Raw genomic sequence first — 16449 nt, forward strand, 5'->3', positions numbered from 1 at the left:
TTTGATTTCTAACTCAAATAAAGAATGAAGTAAAGGAAGTTGAGGTTTCACCCTAAAATCAATTGGCAATGGAGGGAGTAACCCAACTCCTTATAAGCTCTTGTTAGGTTTCTCAATTTTGTTGTCACATGAAGGAAGTTGAGAAACCTAGCAAGGGCTTATAAGGAGTTGGATTACTCCCCTCATTGCCAATTGGTTTTGGGATGGAACCTCAACTTCCTTCATGATATCAGAGCGGGTTGCCCACGTGTGAAAGCCCACCGACTACACGTACTCCAGGTCACCCAAAATGTGTTGTCCACGTGTTAGGCTTGAAAATTCGCCACACGTGCGGGGCGTGTGAGAATGTGAAAGTAAAGAGTCCCACATTGGAAAGTTGAGAAATCTAGCAATAGCTTATAAGGAGTTGGGTTACTCCTCCCATTGCCAATTGATTTTGGAGTGAAACCTCAACTTCCTTCAGTAAATACTGCTAATCACAACCAACATGCTGGTTGGTATTTATTGGGAGAAAATAATTAAATTACAATATGAACAATAATGAATTAAATATTAGCACTAATTTCACCATCAGTTGGAGTTGCTGGCAGCTACGGCTTTTCCATGTGGTGATCTCATTTCACGGACCTTCCTTTCCCTGGACAGAATTTGCGCCACCCTACATGAGTGCAGATTAATTAAGAAAATTAATTGTGATTAGTAATGTTTAATCAATATAACATATTTATGATCATGCCAAAAAACCATATTAGATTGGTGAGTAATCAAATATACATACCTTACGAGAGCTTCTTCATTTGTATCCTGATGGGCAGGCTCATAGATACCAGTTTGCAAATTCACCCTCGAAACCGGTTTCTTCAACAATTCCTCTCCAACTTTTACAAGGTTATTCAAGTTTTCTTGCGTAGCAATATCCACTGAAGATACTGTTTTCTCCAATGTATCATCCTGCACCATATATATTTTCACTTCAACCCGTTAATTATCGATTTTTACTGTGAGTTTGGATCATTGATTATGGTATAGATTCATAGTATGGCAGTAAATATATCCCAAATACCTGAATTCGGAGGTAATTTTTCTCACAGTCAAGAGCTTGAAAAACAGTAGCAAGGTGGAAATCGACCATGTCACTACTTGCTTGAGTAAATACATCTACCAATGGAGAGGAACCCCCTTTCGTCAACCATCCCAAAAGGCCCCATTTAGCTGCATCATCGGCATCATATTTCTCTTCAGATTTTGCTGAACCAGTACCCAACGATATCACTAAGAACCGACCATACTCAGTTGACCTTATAGCAAAGAAGTCAGAATTTCCCTGGTGGATTTCTTTTGTCACTTCGCTTATAGCAACCAAAGCCTGATAAGAAAAAAAAAAACAATATAATGAACGAGAGCTAAATAAGCTTTTGAAATTGCATGGTGTATTATAGATCAAGGTCATAATTTAATTATATATATACCGGGTTGTTAGCAGCAACGCCACCATCAATGAGATCAAAATCTCTTGATTCACCAGTGGAAGTTTTTGTTTCAAAATGGTGCGCTGGGAGATAGGTTGGTGCTGCTGAAGTCCCAATGCATATATCCGACAGTAAAGCATTTATGCTAGTGTTCTTTTTCTCCTATAATCACCATCAAAACACAAAACCAACCACGTAACTATATTAGATTTAACAAAACAAACATATATATACACACACACATATATATTTAAAGATATGAAAACAAACCTCATAGCTGGAGAAGACCATTGGTTGGAGCCGCTTTATATCAAAAGTTGGGATTATAACGTTTGTTAATGTGTCACTTAATCGTATGTCTCCTAATATTTCCTTCACTATCTTATGTAAATACTTCCCATCATACTTTGGTCCTGACACAGCTTTTACCATGTCCATGGCCTCACGAATCAATGTGTAGTTGCTGCACAAGAAAAATATATGTGATTCTTAGCCACTATATATGTATAATATTAAAAAAGAAAAAGGTGTTCAAGCTAAGATTAATTATACTAATAATTGATTTACATGTACAAGATTAATGACATTGAGTTGAAGTTAAGATCGATGTTAAATAGCTTGTTAGGTACCTGTCTTGGGGGAAGATTTTAGGACAATGTTCGAGATAAAAATTGTTAATATCTTTAGCAGCAAACAAGGGTCGATTATTTTCATCTGGGGTAGTAAGCATGGCAGTCACAAGCCCACCAGTGCTAGTCCCTGCAATCACATCAAAGTAATCTGCAAGCCTTGCTTCTTCACCATCCAGCTTCTGCATGTGGCAAAGTTCAAGTGAAAATAAATTAGCAAGACAATAATTTTAAACATTATTAATTAAAGTTAAATTATGGGTTTTAATATATATGCTTAATTACCTGAAGCTCGGATTCTAGGAATTTGAGTATAGTTCCGGGAATAATCCCTCTAATTCCACCTCCATCAATGCTCAGAACGGTGACGATGTTCCCGTAAGTGGGAGACTGAAGAAATGATCTTGCTCTCTCCATTTGAGATGAAAGAGAAGGCATACCGAATGATGCACAACACAGGAAAGGTATAGGAGAGGTACTCGGAAGGAAGAGTGCTTATTTAGTATGAACTAATGAATAGAACTGCAGAGAGAATAAAGCTTGAACACTAAAAGAAGGCTGATGATGATGGGATTAATTGACTTTAGTAACCATGAGCATCTAGCTATGCTTTATATAGAGATCTTTTCCCCTTACAACTTTGACCCCAAATTTGTATGCATGTCGCTATAACAAGTTTTAAGTTGGACCACTTCTGTCAGACTTCTCTAATTAAACACTGCATTCGTGTGGACGTGATTGATTATCTGAAAACAACTATTCACAATAATATTCGACATATATGGAGACACCAAAATTTATTCATCAAAGATAAAGTCCCATTGATTCAAATTTGGACCCATTTTAAACCTTATGAAGTAAAATATTATTATTTGTTTCGTGAATAAATTTGGTGACTCAAAGCATCATGAATTACTTAAACCTACCGTAATCTGTTTGTTTAAGCAAATTGATAAACAGAAGCCAAGTCAATTTTGAGAAAAAATTGCCAATATTATATGTACGCAGCTTTCTTAAACAACAAGAAATGATGTTGTCAAAAAGTCATATGCCCTAGATAACTAGGTTTAATTCCGAACACATTACTTGACTTTGAGTACTAGTTTATAGTTGAGAAGAATTCAACAGGAGCATCTTAATTAACGTTTACCTGCTTGTACTTTTACTATATTTGTGAATCTTAATATTCACCAACTTAGTCACGAGTATATATATTTTATACACATGATAAAATTTTATATATTTTATCAATCAATGAGCTACTGTCAGACTTTTCTAATTAAACACTGCATTCGTGTGGACATAATTGATTAAATGCTTCGACCTAATTACTGAATCTTACCCGTGTACTATTTACAATAATATTCAACATATTACATACGCGTACTGCTATATGGATGGAGACACCAAAATTTATTCATCGAAGACAAAGTCTCGTTGATTCAAATTTGGACCCATTTTAAACCTTAACAAGTAAAATATTATTTGTTTTGTGAATAAGTTTGGTGACTCAAAGCGTCATCAATTACTAAAACCTTCCGTAATGTATTAGATTGTTCTAGACTGTTGTTTAAGCAAATTGATAAACAGGATGCTGGTATATTATATAGGTGTTTTGGCAATTGATTTACATGCTAGCTTTGATAAGTATGAGGAGGAGAGGTTCCTTCAAATGAAATGAAGATGCTTCTTTTTCTTTTTCTTTATGTTGAGATATAATTTAAATATATGTGAATCATTGAGACTGGGTCAAGACCTTTCACAATCAGTCCCAACTCAAGTCGTCCAAAACAGTAAACACCATGGAAACTTCAGGAGTGAAGTGAAGTGACCCATTCCCTAGCTAATATTTTTCACTCAAAAATCTATTAAAGAAACAAGAAGAAGAAAAAAAACACCGAGAGTGTGTAACACCCCGACTCCGAATTTAATTCCTATTTTAAATTATTTAAGCGAATTTACGAACTTACCCTTAGGGTAGGGGTAAATTGGTCATTTTATTGCTCGGAAAGTGTTTGGGGCAGCGACTGGTATTTTTGGGTAGGTGGTACTGAGACGAATTCGTAGACACGCGGTAGGCTTGAATCGGAGTTGTAACGAAGAAGTTACGATCAAAACACTTCCAGTGGCAAAATCGTAATTATTTCAAAATTTGGGTTTAAAATATCTGACTTTTCTCTCTCTCTCTCTCTCTCTCTCTCTCTCTCTCCCGCGGCTGAACTCCCCCTCCCCGTTTTGAATTTTTCGCCGGAATTTCAGACGGCGAGAACTTCGCCGTCCGACCTCCGTTTGAGGCGCCGTTTCTTGCAAAAGCTTTATCTCTTCCTCCTCTACCCAGCCCACCCCTTTTCTCCGATCGAAAACCCGGCAAACGGCGGTGGCGACGACGTGAAAACCAGCTGAAACTGCCGACGTCGCCGGCGACGTTTCCGGCCATCTCGAGCTGCGCCGTCACTTGGAACAGGTAGCTCTCCTTCCCTTCTAGCTATTTCCTGGGTTGCGCGACGACCATGGTGGCGGTGGTCGTCGGATCGAGGCCGTGAAGTTCCGGGTTAAAACCGTGAGTTTCCGACGCCGATTCCGACCACTTGCCGTCCGAATTGGACCTTGGTGTAGTTGAATAATGTGTTCCACTCGTCGAGTAGAATCTGTAGCCGGAAGGGTGAGCTCGGGTGTGGAGTTTTTCCATCGCCGAAAATTACTCTACACACCCACGCGCTGCCGGCGCGTGTGGCGGCGCATGGGCGAGGCTGGTGAGGCTGCAAATTAACCCGATGAGATCCTTAGGTTGTCACGAGCGCATAGGATTTCGCGGATCTCAATTCTGATGTCGTTTGACTATCGAACGGATTTTCGCATATTGTGCGTTATCCGGGTTCGATAGGTTCCGACCGTTAGATCCTTCCCGAATTAAAATATGTTGTTCTAGGTATTCCTAGGATCGTATAGGACTTCACGGATTGTGAATCGGAACCCCGGATGTTCCGATTCAATAACTTAAAGTTTGTGTTTTATATTAACCGTCCGATCGTGCGATCGTAAGCGATCTAATTGTCCGTTTCGGACCAAACTTGCGAGACGGGGATCTTAGACCTTGGGGAACCTTTAGGAACTTTCGGATTGTAAAATGGAGGTCGTGGGTCCCGTGGGCCCGGTTGACCCGAATTGGGAAGTTTGACCGTCGGTTGACCGAGTGTCTCCCGAAGCTGTTCCATCGTCCAAATTGGGTAGTTGGACCTTAGAACGTTGCGTTCCTAGTACACTTACTAGAAACCTGGGAAATTAGGATATTTAATTCAAAGTACTCGTTCGAAACGCTTCGTATTAATCTCGTTACGTATTCTGAATTAGGTACTCCGACCACGCATACGCAGCAGGCGGGACCCTCTCAGGGTCAAGCAGCGTGGGACTACTTGTGAGTGGACTTTGTTTTCAAATCTTATGCATGGTTTTATTAATGAAAGATTTATGCATAATGTTTTAACGATTTATTGAATATATTATATTCATGGGTTGAATTTGATGTCTGTATAGCGCTTTGGCATAGTTGGATTTTGAAAGTATATTTATATGGATTTTGGGAAATATTATGCATGATGTTTTAAATGATATTTTTGGATATATATTATTTATTCAATTGTTGAAAGGGATATTTTTATGAGGCATTGAAAATATATTTTGGGTTTTAACATATTTGAGTATCTTGAGTATGAATATATGGATTGGAGGTTTTCTATATATATTTGGTTATGTGCGAGGTACTTGGGTTGTTGAGATGAGATTGTGGAAAGTGGTGAGTATAGAATGTCAGTTTGGTGTGCTATAAGCACTACCCTATGTACCTCCCCTGATTTGGAACTTGGATACGGATACTTGAGATACTTGGAAGAATCGGAACCCAGGGCATCCTTGACGGGATGTTGCTGTAGACCCTTGATTGGGTAGTCTGCGCGCGTAGGACTGATCACAGACGTACGGGTTTTGAGGTTATCGACGGTACGTGCTGGCTGAGAGTTGGTCCCCCAGTTGGCCGGCTCGTTCCCTAGTCACATGGTGGATTGAGGACTCATCATGAGGACTCTGCCAGGGTGACTAGTCAAACAATCCCCCAGTTGGATTGTTTCCCCGGTACAACTAGGTGATGGTCATATTTATATTATATATATCTCTTATATTATATATTTATATATATAATCCATTCATTTATGTTTTTCGGTGAGGATACTTCTTTGCCGGTCGTGCCAATGGGTACGCTTTTGAGAGTTTGGTTGTGGGATTTATAAGTTTTGGATGGTGGGTTTTATAAAGCGTTCTTTATGGATTGTGGACTTGGCATCGAGTATTGATTTGTTTTTATATATATTATATATATATATATTTATACTTGAGTATGAAGGTTTTGAGATGCATGGAATTTCTTGCATGGTTTTCTAAACGGTGGGGTTATATTACGTTGGTTTACACTGAACTGAATTTATTTTTGTCCACTCACAATTTTCTGTTTTGCGCCCCCCCAGCCAGTAGTTGACTGAGCTCTGCAGCAGAGCCAGATCGTGCGCTTCCGAGCCTTGAACCTTCGTAGGACTCTTTCTTCATGTTATTTCCTTTGAACTCTGTTTTGTTGAAATTGAAGTTCTTAGACATGCTCTGTTATCGCCCTGTTAGGGTTTGATTTGTGAGGCCTGAGGCCATTTCATTGTAAATTGTTTGTTCGCTTTAAAGCATGCTGCTGGTTGGGATTGTTATGTATTTTGTTGCAGGTTGAAATCTGTTGGGTTTCTTAAATTTATAGGGGGGACTCTGCCAAAATTTTGGTAAAGAGTCTCGGTTTCTAGTAAGTGAGCCAGGCATCGGGGTGATGTCGGAACAAAGACGGGGTCCGCTCCGGTCTACAGGGAAATTCCGGGGCGGATCCTGTCAAGTAAGGTGTACTTATTAAAATTATATTTGTTTCACAATTCCATATATCTTTTTTGGTCATTTTATATTAGGGTAAATCAGTAATTCAATATATATTTTTGTAGTAGGGTGTACTCAGTTAATTTTAGGGTTCGTTTAGCAGCACTCTAGATTAAACACACATATTATCAAAATGTAATAGGGGTTCAATCTAAGACTACTGATCTACCAAGATGTATACACTTTTGTTTTTTTTTCCTTTGCCTTTGTCTCAAGTATGGTGTTTTATAACTTGCTTGTCAAGTTGGGTCTAGGGAAACATCTTTGAGCCAACTTTGGTTATTGTTGTTGTTGTTGTTGTTGTTATGGTCGTACCCTTTGCCTTTACCGTCGTAAGAAAACCCAAGCTCTTATCTTATATCATGTCAAAATTTCAGAGAGACGTGCCAGCTGCTCACAATTAGCAATACCAATATTTTCCTCAACTTAATCACTTACAAAGCCTAATAGGTATGAAAGTTTTATCACAAAATGCATATGTGATATTAGTAATGAAACCATTCATTATGTGAGACTTATATTCTTCAACAATCACTGCTTAACAATTTGAGGATTATTATATATCATGCGTGCGGTGATAAAAGAAGAGCTGCAAATAATTTGGTTATGTGACTTTTGGCTTTTTTTATTACACATGCAGCATGCTATGGCAAAACTGAGAAACTAATAAATTAAAATAGTTAATAAAAAGAAATGAAATTCAGTCTACTCATTATGGTTAGTTTCCATAAACAAATAGCGGGTTTGGTCCAATCAAAATAAAGTTGCAGGACGAATAAAAGAAAGGTACTGGTTTCCTGAATGGAAGACTACGATATGAAAAAAATAATTTACATGAGAAACCAAATCCTAATTAAGAGTCTAGTATTACCATGCCAAGAAAATTTCCCTCTAAGTCTTCAATTTCAAAAAGGAAAAAGGTAGCCGTTGGAAATCTCTCTAGCTAGAGCTAACACATAGCCCTCAATACAAATACCTCAAGACACCAAAAATCTAGTTAAGATTTGATCTTCTTCAAAAAAAAGATTGAGAAAATCTATGTGAATGAGATTTTGATATCATTCTCTAGATTTGGATCAAAATGAATATGTCTGGTCGTTGTGCTGCGTGCAAGTATTTGAGAAGGAGATGCCCTTCAGATTGCATACTCTCTCCCTATTTTCCGTCCAGTGATCCTCAAAGATTTACTTATGTTAATAGAATCTATGGTGCCAGCAATGTTGCCAAAATGCTCCAGGTAATATTACCCATTCGACACTTCACTATTTGTAATTCTTAAAAAGCAATGGCCATGCACCCCCAACCCTACAAAACCTTTCTATCCTTTCGATGTTTCTGCATCCATACAAATACAATAGTTTTTGTTTTCTCTATTTTCTAGGTAAGTCTCATTTTATTGTATTTTAAGAAAACTACTTTGAATTTGGTTGCTTCCAAGAATCCTGAGGGTAATTCTCTTTCATCATAGAGTTAATCACGGGAAAAATTTATTTATACTACTAGGGTACTACGAGTGATAATTTTTTCATATGACAATACATGATTAGTTTAGGATATTGCCACACTGACATCCTGTTATATGAAAATTCTTCTCATTAAGCATGCCATGATCATGGTGTTTAACAATCTAAAGATTTGCACTCAATTTTTGCTAATCAACTGAAAAACCAAAGATTGGAAAAGAAAAGAAAATTAATTAATGTGAAAGATAGTAAGGATAGAGTGATAGTACGATGTGGGAGGGAGAAGAGAAGGCACATTGGCAGCAAGAGATTATATTTGAGAAAGAAATGAATAGAAGGTCGTGTTCTGAAATTTTTAATGCAATATTTGTAGTAACTTTTTAAGTTTCTTTTTTCTCTTAAAATGTAAATCTATTTGAAGAGCTGAAGCTTTTTTTATTTCTTTTCTTAAAAATATATTTTTCATTAACATTACCTATTGGTTTCTCGTTTTAAATCTCTAACTGTGATTCTTATGATTAATTATCAGGAACTCATCATGCCCCATCTAAGAGCTGAAGCAGCAGAGACCTTGCGTTATGAGGCTCAGTGTAGAATACAGGATCTTATCTATGGCTGCATTGGGGTTATTTCCCAATTATACATCAACAAATACAAGATATATACAGAATGTCAATTAGCTAAAACACGTGCTGAAATTGCCCTCATGAACTCTGATGGACAAGAACCTCCTCAAGCTCAAGTTGATCAGCACATTTAAAGTGAATTCCCCACTTAAATTTCTTGTAGCAACAAAGCAATGTCGGGCCCACCCAATTTGGTTCTTCCTCCAAAATTCCTTTTATCGATATTGTTTTGTATTACAAAAAACAAGTATTATTACCAAAATATTGAAATTGTTGTTTCATTTATGGTTAATTGTGGAGGAATAAAGATGGATAAACAAGTAATACACTTGTTATAGAGTGCCTTAGAATGATTACTTTTGAAAACAAAGAAGGCATTGGAAATTAATTAATTCTCTCTAGAGCTAGAGCTAGAGTGATTATAGAATACTATAGTAGTATGGCCACGTGGTACATCTTGTACACGTGATATAATATAAGTGGATATTTATTGATACTATTCTCTAAAAGGGAGGAAAATTAACGTTGTCGTCCACCCATATTATAAGATGTGTACAAGATGTATTATGTGACCATACTATCCTAATGTGCCATATTTTCCTACCAAATCATCTTTGGTTGAGATGTACCAGATGGTATGTCTTTATTTTTTTGGTGGAACCGATGGTGTGCCATATGAATCAACAAAGAAGAAAATCAACAAGCGAGGTTGGCATATGTGATAAGTCCAAGAAGTGTTAGGTAGAAGAAGTTAGCAAATGGAAGAACCAAGCTTTGAATCTAGATCTTTAGACGTATAAATATCAACGTATTGGTATTTGGATGTGAGCAATCTTAGGCCAGTGGCAAGAATCAAATCCGACCCTCAGACAGAGAAATAAGTTTTAGGTATTTATTCTTTACTTCAATTCGTGGTAAAGTGTCTCTATATTTCTCTAATGAGAAGGAATTTTAATTATGGTCATGTGGTACATTTTGTAGGGAATCATATGCTAAAAGGGGAGGCAAGGCATATATCCTTCACTAATCTCCAAATGCTTTACTTGAGATCAAGTGTGATCCTAATTCTATTAACAATCTTTGCTTGCTAGCAACAAATTCTTTAGACTAACATAGTAGGCTAGAATCATATGCCTTACCTAACCAATGTTTACTTGAAAGATGCCAATTACAGGGACTTATATAAAGACTAGCCATTGATGATCCATTTCCACGATCACCATTTGAAACAAACACTTGAACTTATTGCAATTAATTCACCTCTGCTTTTATTCTGAATCAAGGCAATGGCAGAAGGAGTCCTCTTCAACATTGCAGAAGGAATCATTGGAAGGTTAGGCTCCTTGTTTTTGCAAGAGATTGCGTTGCCTTGGGGTGTCAAAGATGAGCTCCGAAATCTTAAGGAAAAAGTTGCCCAACTCCAAGCTGTTCTTCTTGATGCTGAGCAAAAGCAAGCCAAGGAAAATGAAGTCAAAGTGTGGCTCGAAAGCGTAGAAGATGCAGTTTATGAAGCTGATGACGTGCTCGATGAGTTTGAAGCTCGGTGGAGACAAATGGTGCCGGGAAATAATAAAGTGTCAAAGCAGGTATGCATCTTCTTCTCTAGCTCAAATCAGCTTGTTTTTGGGCTGAAAATGGGTCATAAGATAAAAGATCTTAACAAGAGACTTCACAGATTCACAGATTCACGCCCAATAAACAATCAAACCTGGCTCTGAGGCCATGTTATCATTCTGAGTTTATCGCTTTCTCAGATTAGGAAGAGGTGCTCTTCTAGAGCATTTAGCTAGAGAGAACGAAGAGGAGAATATGAAAAATGCACAACAAGAGTTGAAATGTCATCATGCAATGGGCTATCGAAGAATTTCTATAGCTTATCTATTCAACGTGAAATGAAGTGCATTCTCAGACCCAAAAAAAAAAAAAAAAGAAGAAGAAATTAAGTGCATTCATATATTGCAAATACTCTAGTCAGAAAAAAATAATAATAATAAAAAAGCATGAAAAAGGATGAAGGAAGGGGTTTTTATGTAAACAAAGCAGAACTAAAATGACTAGTTTGCACAACAAGAGTTGGAAAAATTACACTTTTCGATCACATACACAAATGGTAGCAGTTTCCCAAGATGCATGATAATTCAGACTGAGTAATCATAATATTAAAGCTACCTTTATGAGAATGGTGTAAGTCACTGTTAGTGGATAAAAGCCATCTCGCAACATCATGGAGACCAATGCGCAAGCAGATCTGTAACATCCTAGAATGCTACAACAATCAATCATTATATGATAAGTCGCAGCATCTGCCGGGAAACCAAATGACTTCATATTTTTAAATATCTTAATTGCCATTTGATTCTGCATGAAATCAGAAAGAGAAAAGTAGATGAACACTGGTCCAATATTTCAGATATCATGAAGTTGCAAATGAAAGGAAAACCAATGGTGATGAAAACACCTACTTCCTTAGCCTCAACAAGTGAATGCAGCACCGTATTATAAATAGGTGTTCCCAGATAAATGTTATTACGACAAAATATATTCTCTGCAACGTCCAAATACTGGATCAGCTCTCTTATCATCCCCTCTGCTCCAAGCGCTTTCAACTGGAAAAACAAAAATTGAATGTTATAGATGAGGCTAGTGGGACGGGAAAAGAAGGAAAAGAAAAGGAAAGAATGCTAGAGTAGGGTTCTAGATAAGGAAAAATAAATAAAATAACGACAGACCCCTTGGTGGCATGTTGCAGAAAGGAAGCTGATACAAAGAACACAAGTTTTACTGTTTCTAAGCAAATAAGCTTCTAGAAGACAACACAAGTTGTATATTGATCTCAAATAATCAATCAATATTTATGCAAAAATAAGAAGTCATGAGTGAAACTCCCTGCATGCAAACGAAAGTTTTTAAACACCATAATTTATCTTCCTTCTGTAGATGGTGTATGTTCTCCTTTTAAAACTTTTTCCACAAGCTTTGATGTGCAAGCTCAAGGAAATTACTACAGATACCGGGCCTAAGAGGCATGGAAACAATATCCTCGAAAAAGTAATCATGCATATGAAGTACATCTTTAAATAATTGGCATTAGTGTTGTATGCACACAGCTACAATTTTTTACTACACCAAGTAAAATTCTATCACAGTATCCATTGTTCCCTTTCTCCTTAGCTGCAAGCGAAACTAACAGCCACAAAGGTGAAAGATGAAGTTAGTATATAATTTTTTAATGAAAAAAGTGTATATATTCATGCTTCTTATACCTTCATTTTGAATGGAGAATCTGTATTATCTTACTTAAACTGTTTAATAAACCATGTAAAATACGCAAGATTTTCTCCAGTCACCTATCAGACCATAAAATTTTCTAACTGTGCAGTCCAGTTATCAGATGCTGATATTCTTAAGATTTATATGAAAAAACTATGCACCATGTTTCATGCAGTGTTTCCGTAGATAATAACCATCATAACCACTAAAACATCTTAACCATAGCAGATACTAAGGAACCCGTGTAAAATAAATAAATAAAATCGATAATTAAAAAAAGATAAAAAGATAAAATGAAAGAGGATACTAACAAATGCTTATGTTGTACAGTGGAAGCAGAAGACAAATTCCATACTGTATCCCACCATATACATACCAATGACCCTTGTCAATCAGAGAAAGGAATATGCCACCTATCAATACTCCATTTCATTCTCTAAACTAAAAGGAAGTATACATGAGGGTAGGGGGTTACCAAGTTCTTCATTGATAAATAACTGTGCTGAATACCATATCTCGCCATATCCATTTCTATAGCATTAATGCGTCCAGCAGCATCCACCTGTGACAACATGTTGCCCTCTTCGTATGGGGCATTCACATTACCAAATAATGAAAACAGCAGCTCGTATGTCAACAGCTTCATCCGGTAATTGACACCTCAAATCTACAGTAGTAGCCAAAGAATTCCGCGAGCTTAACCATCAGCTCTGTTCATATAAAAAATGAAAATTAGCACCAAATTCAACGAAGAAACTGAAATCAAGTCGAAATTCAAGTAAATTAAGCAAAAATAAAAAGGAACTTAACGAATTGAAGCAGATGGAACAAACCTGCAAAGGAAATGGAGGCATCGCCTACGAGAACACATTTGAGCCCACCAACGTAACGGAGATTGTCAACGGTGTGACGAGGGAGGATTTTCGTTGGTCTTGTGTTGGTCCATGGCTCTGAGACTGTTTGGCTTACTTTGAAGGCAGAGAGAGGGAAGGGAGAGAACAGAGGAGATACAAGGGTTTGAAGGAGGAGAGGGGCTTGCTTCAAACCTCAGGAGTGGTTTTGTCGAATTATCTTCTCTGCATATCCAAAACTAATTTAATGCTAAAAAGGGTTATAAAGGTATTTCATCTTATTAATTAAATTAAAAAATATACAATTGTTTATTTTTGGGTATATTTATAAAGATTAAATGGTATAGGGTATATTTATAGTTTCATGTCTAGATATGGGTATTTCACTAATTTTGTATTAAATTACTTATATTTCAGAGAAGGCAAAAATGTAACTTTCCTTTTGTTTTCTTTTTTATTTAAAAAAAAATGAACTTACTAATTGTCTTCACTTAAATATCTTTACAAACATCTAAACTTTGCAAATACTCTAGTCAGGAGGGGAAAAAAAAAAAAGGATGAAGGATGAAGGAAGGCGTTTTTATGTAAACAAAGCAGAACTAAAATATGACTAGTTTGCACATCAAGAGCTCGAAAAAGTACACTTTTCGATCACATACATAAACGGTAGCAGTTTCCTAAGATGCATGATAATTCAGACTGAGTAATCATAATATTAAAGCTACCTTTATGAGAATGGTATAAGTCACTGTTAGTGGATAAAAGCCATCTCACAACATCATGGACACCAATGCGCAAGTAGATCTGTAACATCCTAGAATGCTACAACAATCAATCATTATATGATAAGTCACAGAATCTGCCAGGAAACCAAATGACTTCATATTTTTTAATATCTTAATTGCCATTTGACTCTGCATGTAATCAGAAACAGAAAGTAGATGAACACTGGTCCAATATTTCACATATCATGAAGTTGCAAATGAAAGGGAAACCAATGGTGATGAAAACACCTACTTCCTTAGCCTCAAAAAGTGAATGCAGCACCGTATTATAAATAGGCGTTCCCAGATATGTCATTATGACAAAAAAATATTCCCTGCCATGTCCAAATACTGGATCAGCTCTTTAATCATCTCCTCTGCTCCAAGGCCCCGTTTGGTTCATGGAACAAATTTGAGGGGAAATCACTTCCCATATCATTTCCTAAGGAATAGGAAATGAAAGATTCCTCTCACGTTTGGTAATTCCGGGAAAGTAACCGGGCGATCTCACTTTATTTCCTTTCCCATGTTTGTATGTTTTGAGTAAGAATGGAAAACAAAGTTTGTTTAATTTTCCAATTATACCCATATTAAATCAAATAAAAAAGAGTGCATTTAATGATATTTTGTAATTCTAAATTGTTAATAGGAACAAAATGGCTATGAAAAATGTGCATGAAGGTTGACTCATTTTCCCAAACTTTCCCATGATGAGGGAAAACAAAACCCAAGTTGGGAGGAGGGCTCCACTTTCCCTCCTATTTTCTCATGTGCCGGGCAACCATTTCTCATGTTTGGACTTACCAAACATAGGAAAGCAATTGATTTCCCATCCCCAAGCCTCCTTTCTCATGAACCAAACGGGGCCCAAGCACTTTCAACTGGAAAAGAAAAAATTGAATGTCTTCCTCTCCACTTCTGACCCAATTTCAAAGCTCCCACGACTCTCTCTCTCTCTCTCTATGGCTCTCCCACTCCATCTCAAATTCAGTAACTGTGGTTCTAGCCACTATGTTGCGGGAGAAAACACTAGAAAATCACCTTAGAGATGCCAAAATGGTATTTTATTTTATTTTTTATGTTGGGAATCCCGGCCAGATGACATTTTTTTTTTTTTTTTCTAAAAGGCTTACGCCTCTAAGGGGATGCATAAGCCTCGAAGAAAGGAGTACGACTCAGTCTTTTGGTGACTTTCGCATAAGTAGTTGCGCCTCGAGGCAAATTCCAACTGCCTCGCCAAGAGGCGTGCCACGAATTTAAAACATTGATCCTCATTGATACTTCTATCATGCTGCCCTCTGCTAGCATCTATACCGAGTTTTGATATGCCCATGTTACATGATTCCTATTATTAGAGCCAAACATATTCATTACCTATGAGAACAAGAATGAAGAAGCATAACTCAAACAAAGCTCTTCCTAACATTTACAATATTGAAAACCATAACTAAATATCTTAAATTAGCATCCAACTAACTCTACTCTTACTCTTATAAGATATTCAAAAAGTTCAGAGACCAGGATCTTTTATTTTCTTTTGTACAGGGCCCAGGGTCAGCACCCTACATCATAGACCACCTATTTCTGGTGGACTCTAATTTTATAATGTTAGAAGTTTTAATTAACAAGGCCACATAAAAGAAAATTTTCTCATATGAGAATTCAGTTCTATAAAATATGACTCACCACGTGTCACATGCTGCAAGAAAAGCATTGAAAGGATGTGGATATGAACATTCAGATATTTGATCCAGCAGAGACACAGCTAAAATCCAATTCTAGCACTTTGCTGCAACCTACAGAAAGGTTTGCCAGAGTAGAATCATACAGCTTCAAATTTCTCTGCTGCATAATTCTTAACTGCAGAAGGGATAACAACAATGTTGCAAAAATCTCTAATTAAAAACAAAACCAAAATGCACAAAATACATTGCCAACAATTGCAAGATCAGTCTTTTTAAGATGATTGGCCTCTACAATAAACCAATCACTTTCAATTTCCACTCCACTACTGAAACCTCGCTCAGAAGTAACTGCTCTGACAAAGCCATCATATGTATGGCTTGACGGTTGCAACCCAAATTTTTGCATCTAGATAAAAATGGGCTCCTTTAGTATGTCATAAGATGATATCTGAATGAAGTACATACAAAATAAAAAAATAAATAAAGGGCAGGATAGAGAATCACATAACTAAAACAAAAAGTTGAAATCCGCAAAGAAAATAGACATCACAATCAAAACATACAAAACTAAACTTCTGAAGCTTATAACTACATTGTTCTCCAAACAAGAATATCCTATTTAGCATTCTTTTCCAGAAAAGAAGAAGAAGGAATATCATATTCAGTGAAGGTACCATATGTAAGATTTGCACATAGAAAGGAAAATTCCAGACATTGTAATATATTACACAAA

At 36.8% G+C, this 16449-nt stretch overlaps 3 protein-coding genes and 1 pseudogene across 4 annotated transcripts; 2 read left to right on the plus strand and 2 right to left on the minus strand.

Annotated features, from left to right (window-relative positions):
* Positions 1-570: 570 nt before the first annotated feature.
* On the minus strand, positions 571-2536 carry LOC117613006 (patatin-like protein 2). Its single transcript, XM_034341655.1, has 7 exons — positions 2384-2536; positions 2099-2280; positions 1740-1932; positions 1470-1631; positions 1064-1366; positions 779-951; positions 571-658 (listed from the first exon to the last, which is right to left on the minus strand). Exons 1-7 carry the CDS (start codon positions 2534-2536, stop codon positions 571-573), a joined length of 1254 nt encoding a protein of 417 aa, XP_034197546.1.
* A 5602-nt stretch (positions 2537-8138) lies between these two features.
* Positions 8139-9280, plus strand: LOC117613007 (LOB domain-containing protein 24-like). The gene is made up of 2 exons (XM_034341656.1): positions 8139-8294; positions 9050-9280. Exons 1-2 carry the CDS (start codon positions 8139-8141, stop codon positions 9278-9280), a joined length of 387 nt encoding a protein of 128 aa, XP_034197547.1.
* A 704-nt stretch (positions 9281-9984) lies between these two features.
* On the plus strand, positions 9985-11014 carry LOC117613005 (putative disease resistance protein RGA1). 2 transcript variants are annotated; one of them, XM_034341653.1, is made up of 3 exons: positions 9985-10034; positions 10128-10732; positions 10822-11014. In XM_034341653.1, the coding sequence occupies exons 2-3, from the start codon at positions 10433-10435 to the stop codon at positions 10903-10905; spliced, it is 384 nt and encodes a 127-aa protein (XP_034197544.1). In that variant the 5' UTR covers positions 9985-10034; positions 10128-10432; the 3' UTR covers positions 10906-11014. The 2 variants fall into 2 exon arrangements, with proteins under 2 accessions (XP_034197544.1, XP_034197545.1); XM_034341654.1 differs by having other exon boundaries at positions 10901-11014.
* An 80-nt stretch (positions 11015-11094) lies between these two features.
* On the minus strand, positions 11095-16137 carry LOC117613008 (annotated as a pseudogene).
* Between the last annotated feature and the right edge of the window lie 312 nt (positions 16138-16449).

This window comes from Prunus dulcis, unplaced genomic scaffold (assembly GCF_902201215.1).
Source record: "Prunus dulcis unplaced genomic scaffold, ALMONDv2, whole genome shotgun sequence".
Taxonomy (NCBI): Eukaryota; Viridiplantae; Streptophyta; class Magnoliopsida; order Rosales; family Rosaceae; genus Prunus; species Prunus dulcis.

Bases quoted from the DNA above. Each gene is read 5' to 3' on its own strand.
- LOC117613006 (XM_034341655.1), bottom strand. From the start codon at position 2,536: ATGCCTTCTCTTTCATCTCAAATGGAGAGAGCAAGATCATTTCTTCAG. The intron at 2,281-2,383 runs GTAATTAAGCAT...TGCCACATGCAG, and splicing joins TCCTAGAATCCGAGCTTCAG to AAGCTGGATGGTGAAGAAGC. The intron at 1,632-1,739 runs GTTTGTTTTCAT...TGGTGATTATAG, and splicing joins TGGTCTTCTCCAGCTATGAG to GAGAAAAAGAACACTAGCAT.
- LOC117613007 (XM_034341656.1), top strand. From the start codon at position 8,139: ATGAATATGTCTGGTCGTTGTGCTGCGTGCAAGTATTTGAGAAGGAGA. The intron at 8,295-9,049 runs GTAATATTACCC...ATTAATTATCAG, and splicing joins ATGTTGCCAAAATGCTCCAG to GAACTCATCATGCCCCATCT.
- LOC117613005 (XM_034341653.1), top strand. From the start codon at position 10,433: ATGGCAGAAGGAGTCCTCTTCAACATTGCAGAAGGAATCATTGGAAGG. The intron at 10,733-10,821 runs GTATGCATCTTC...GAGACTTCACAG, and splicing joins ATAATAAAGTGTCAAAGCAG to ATTCACAGATTCACGCCCAA.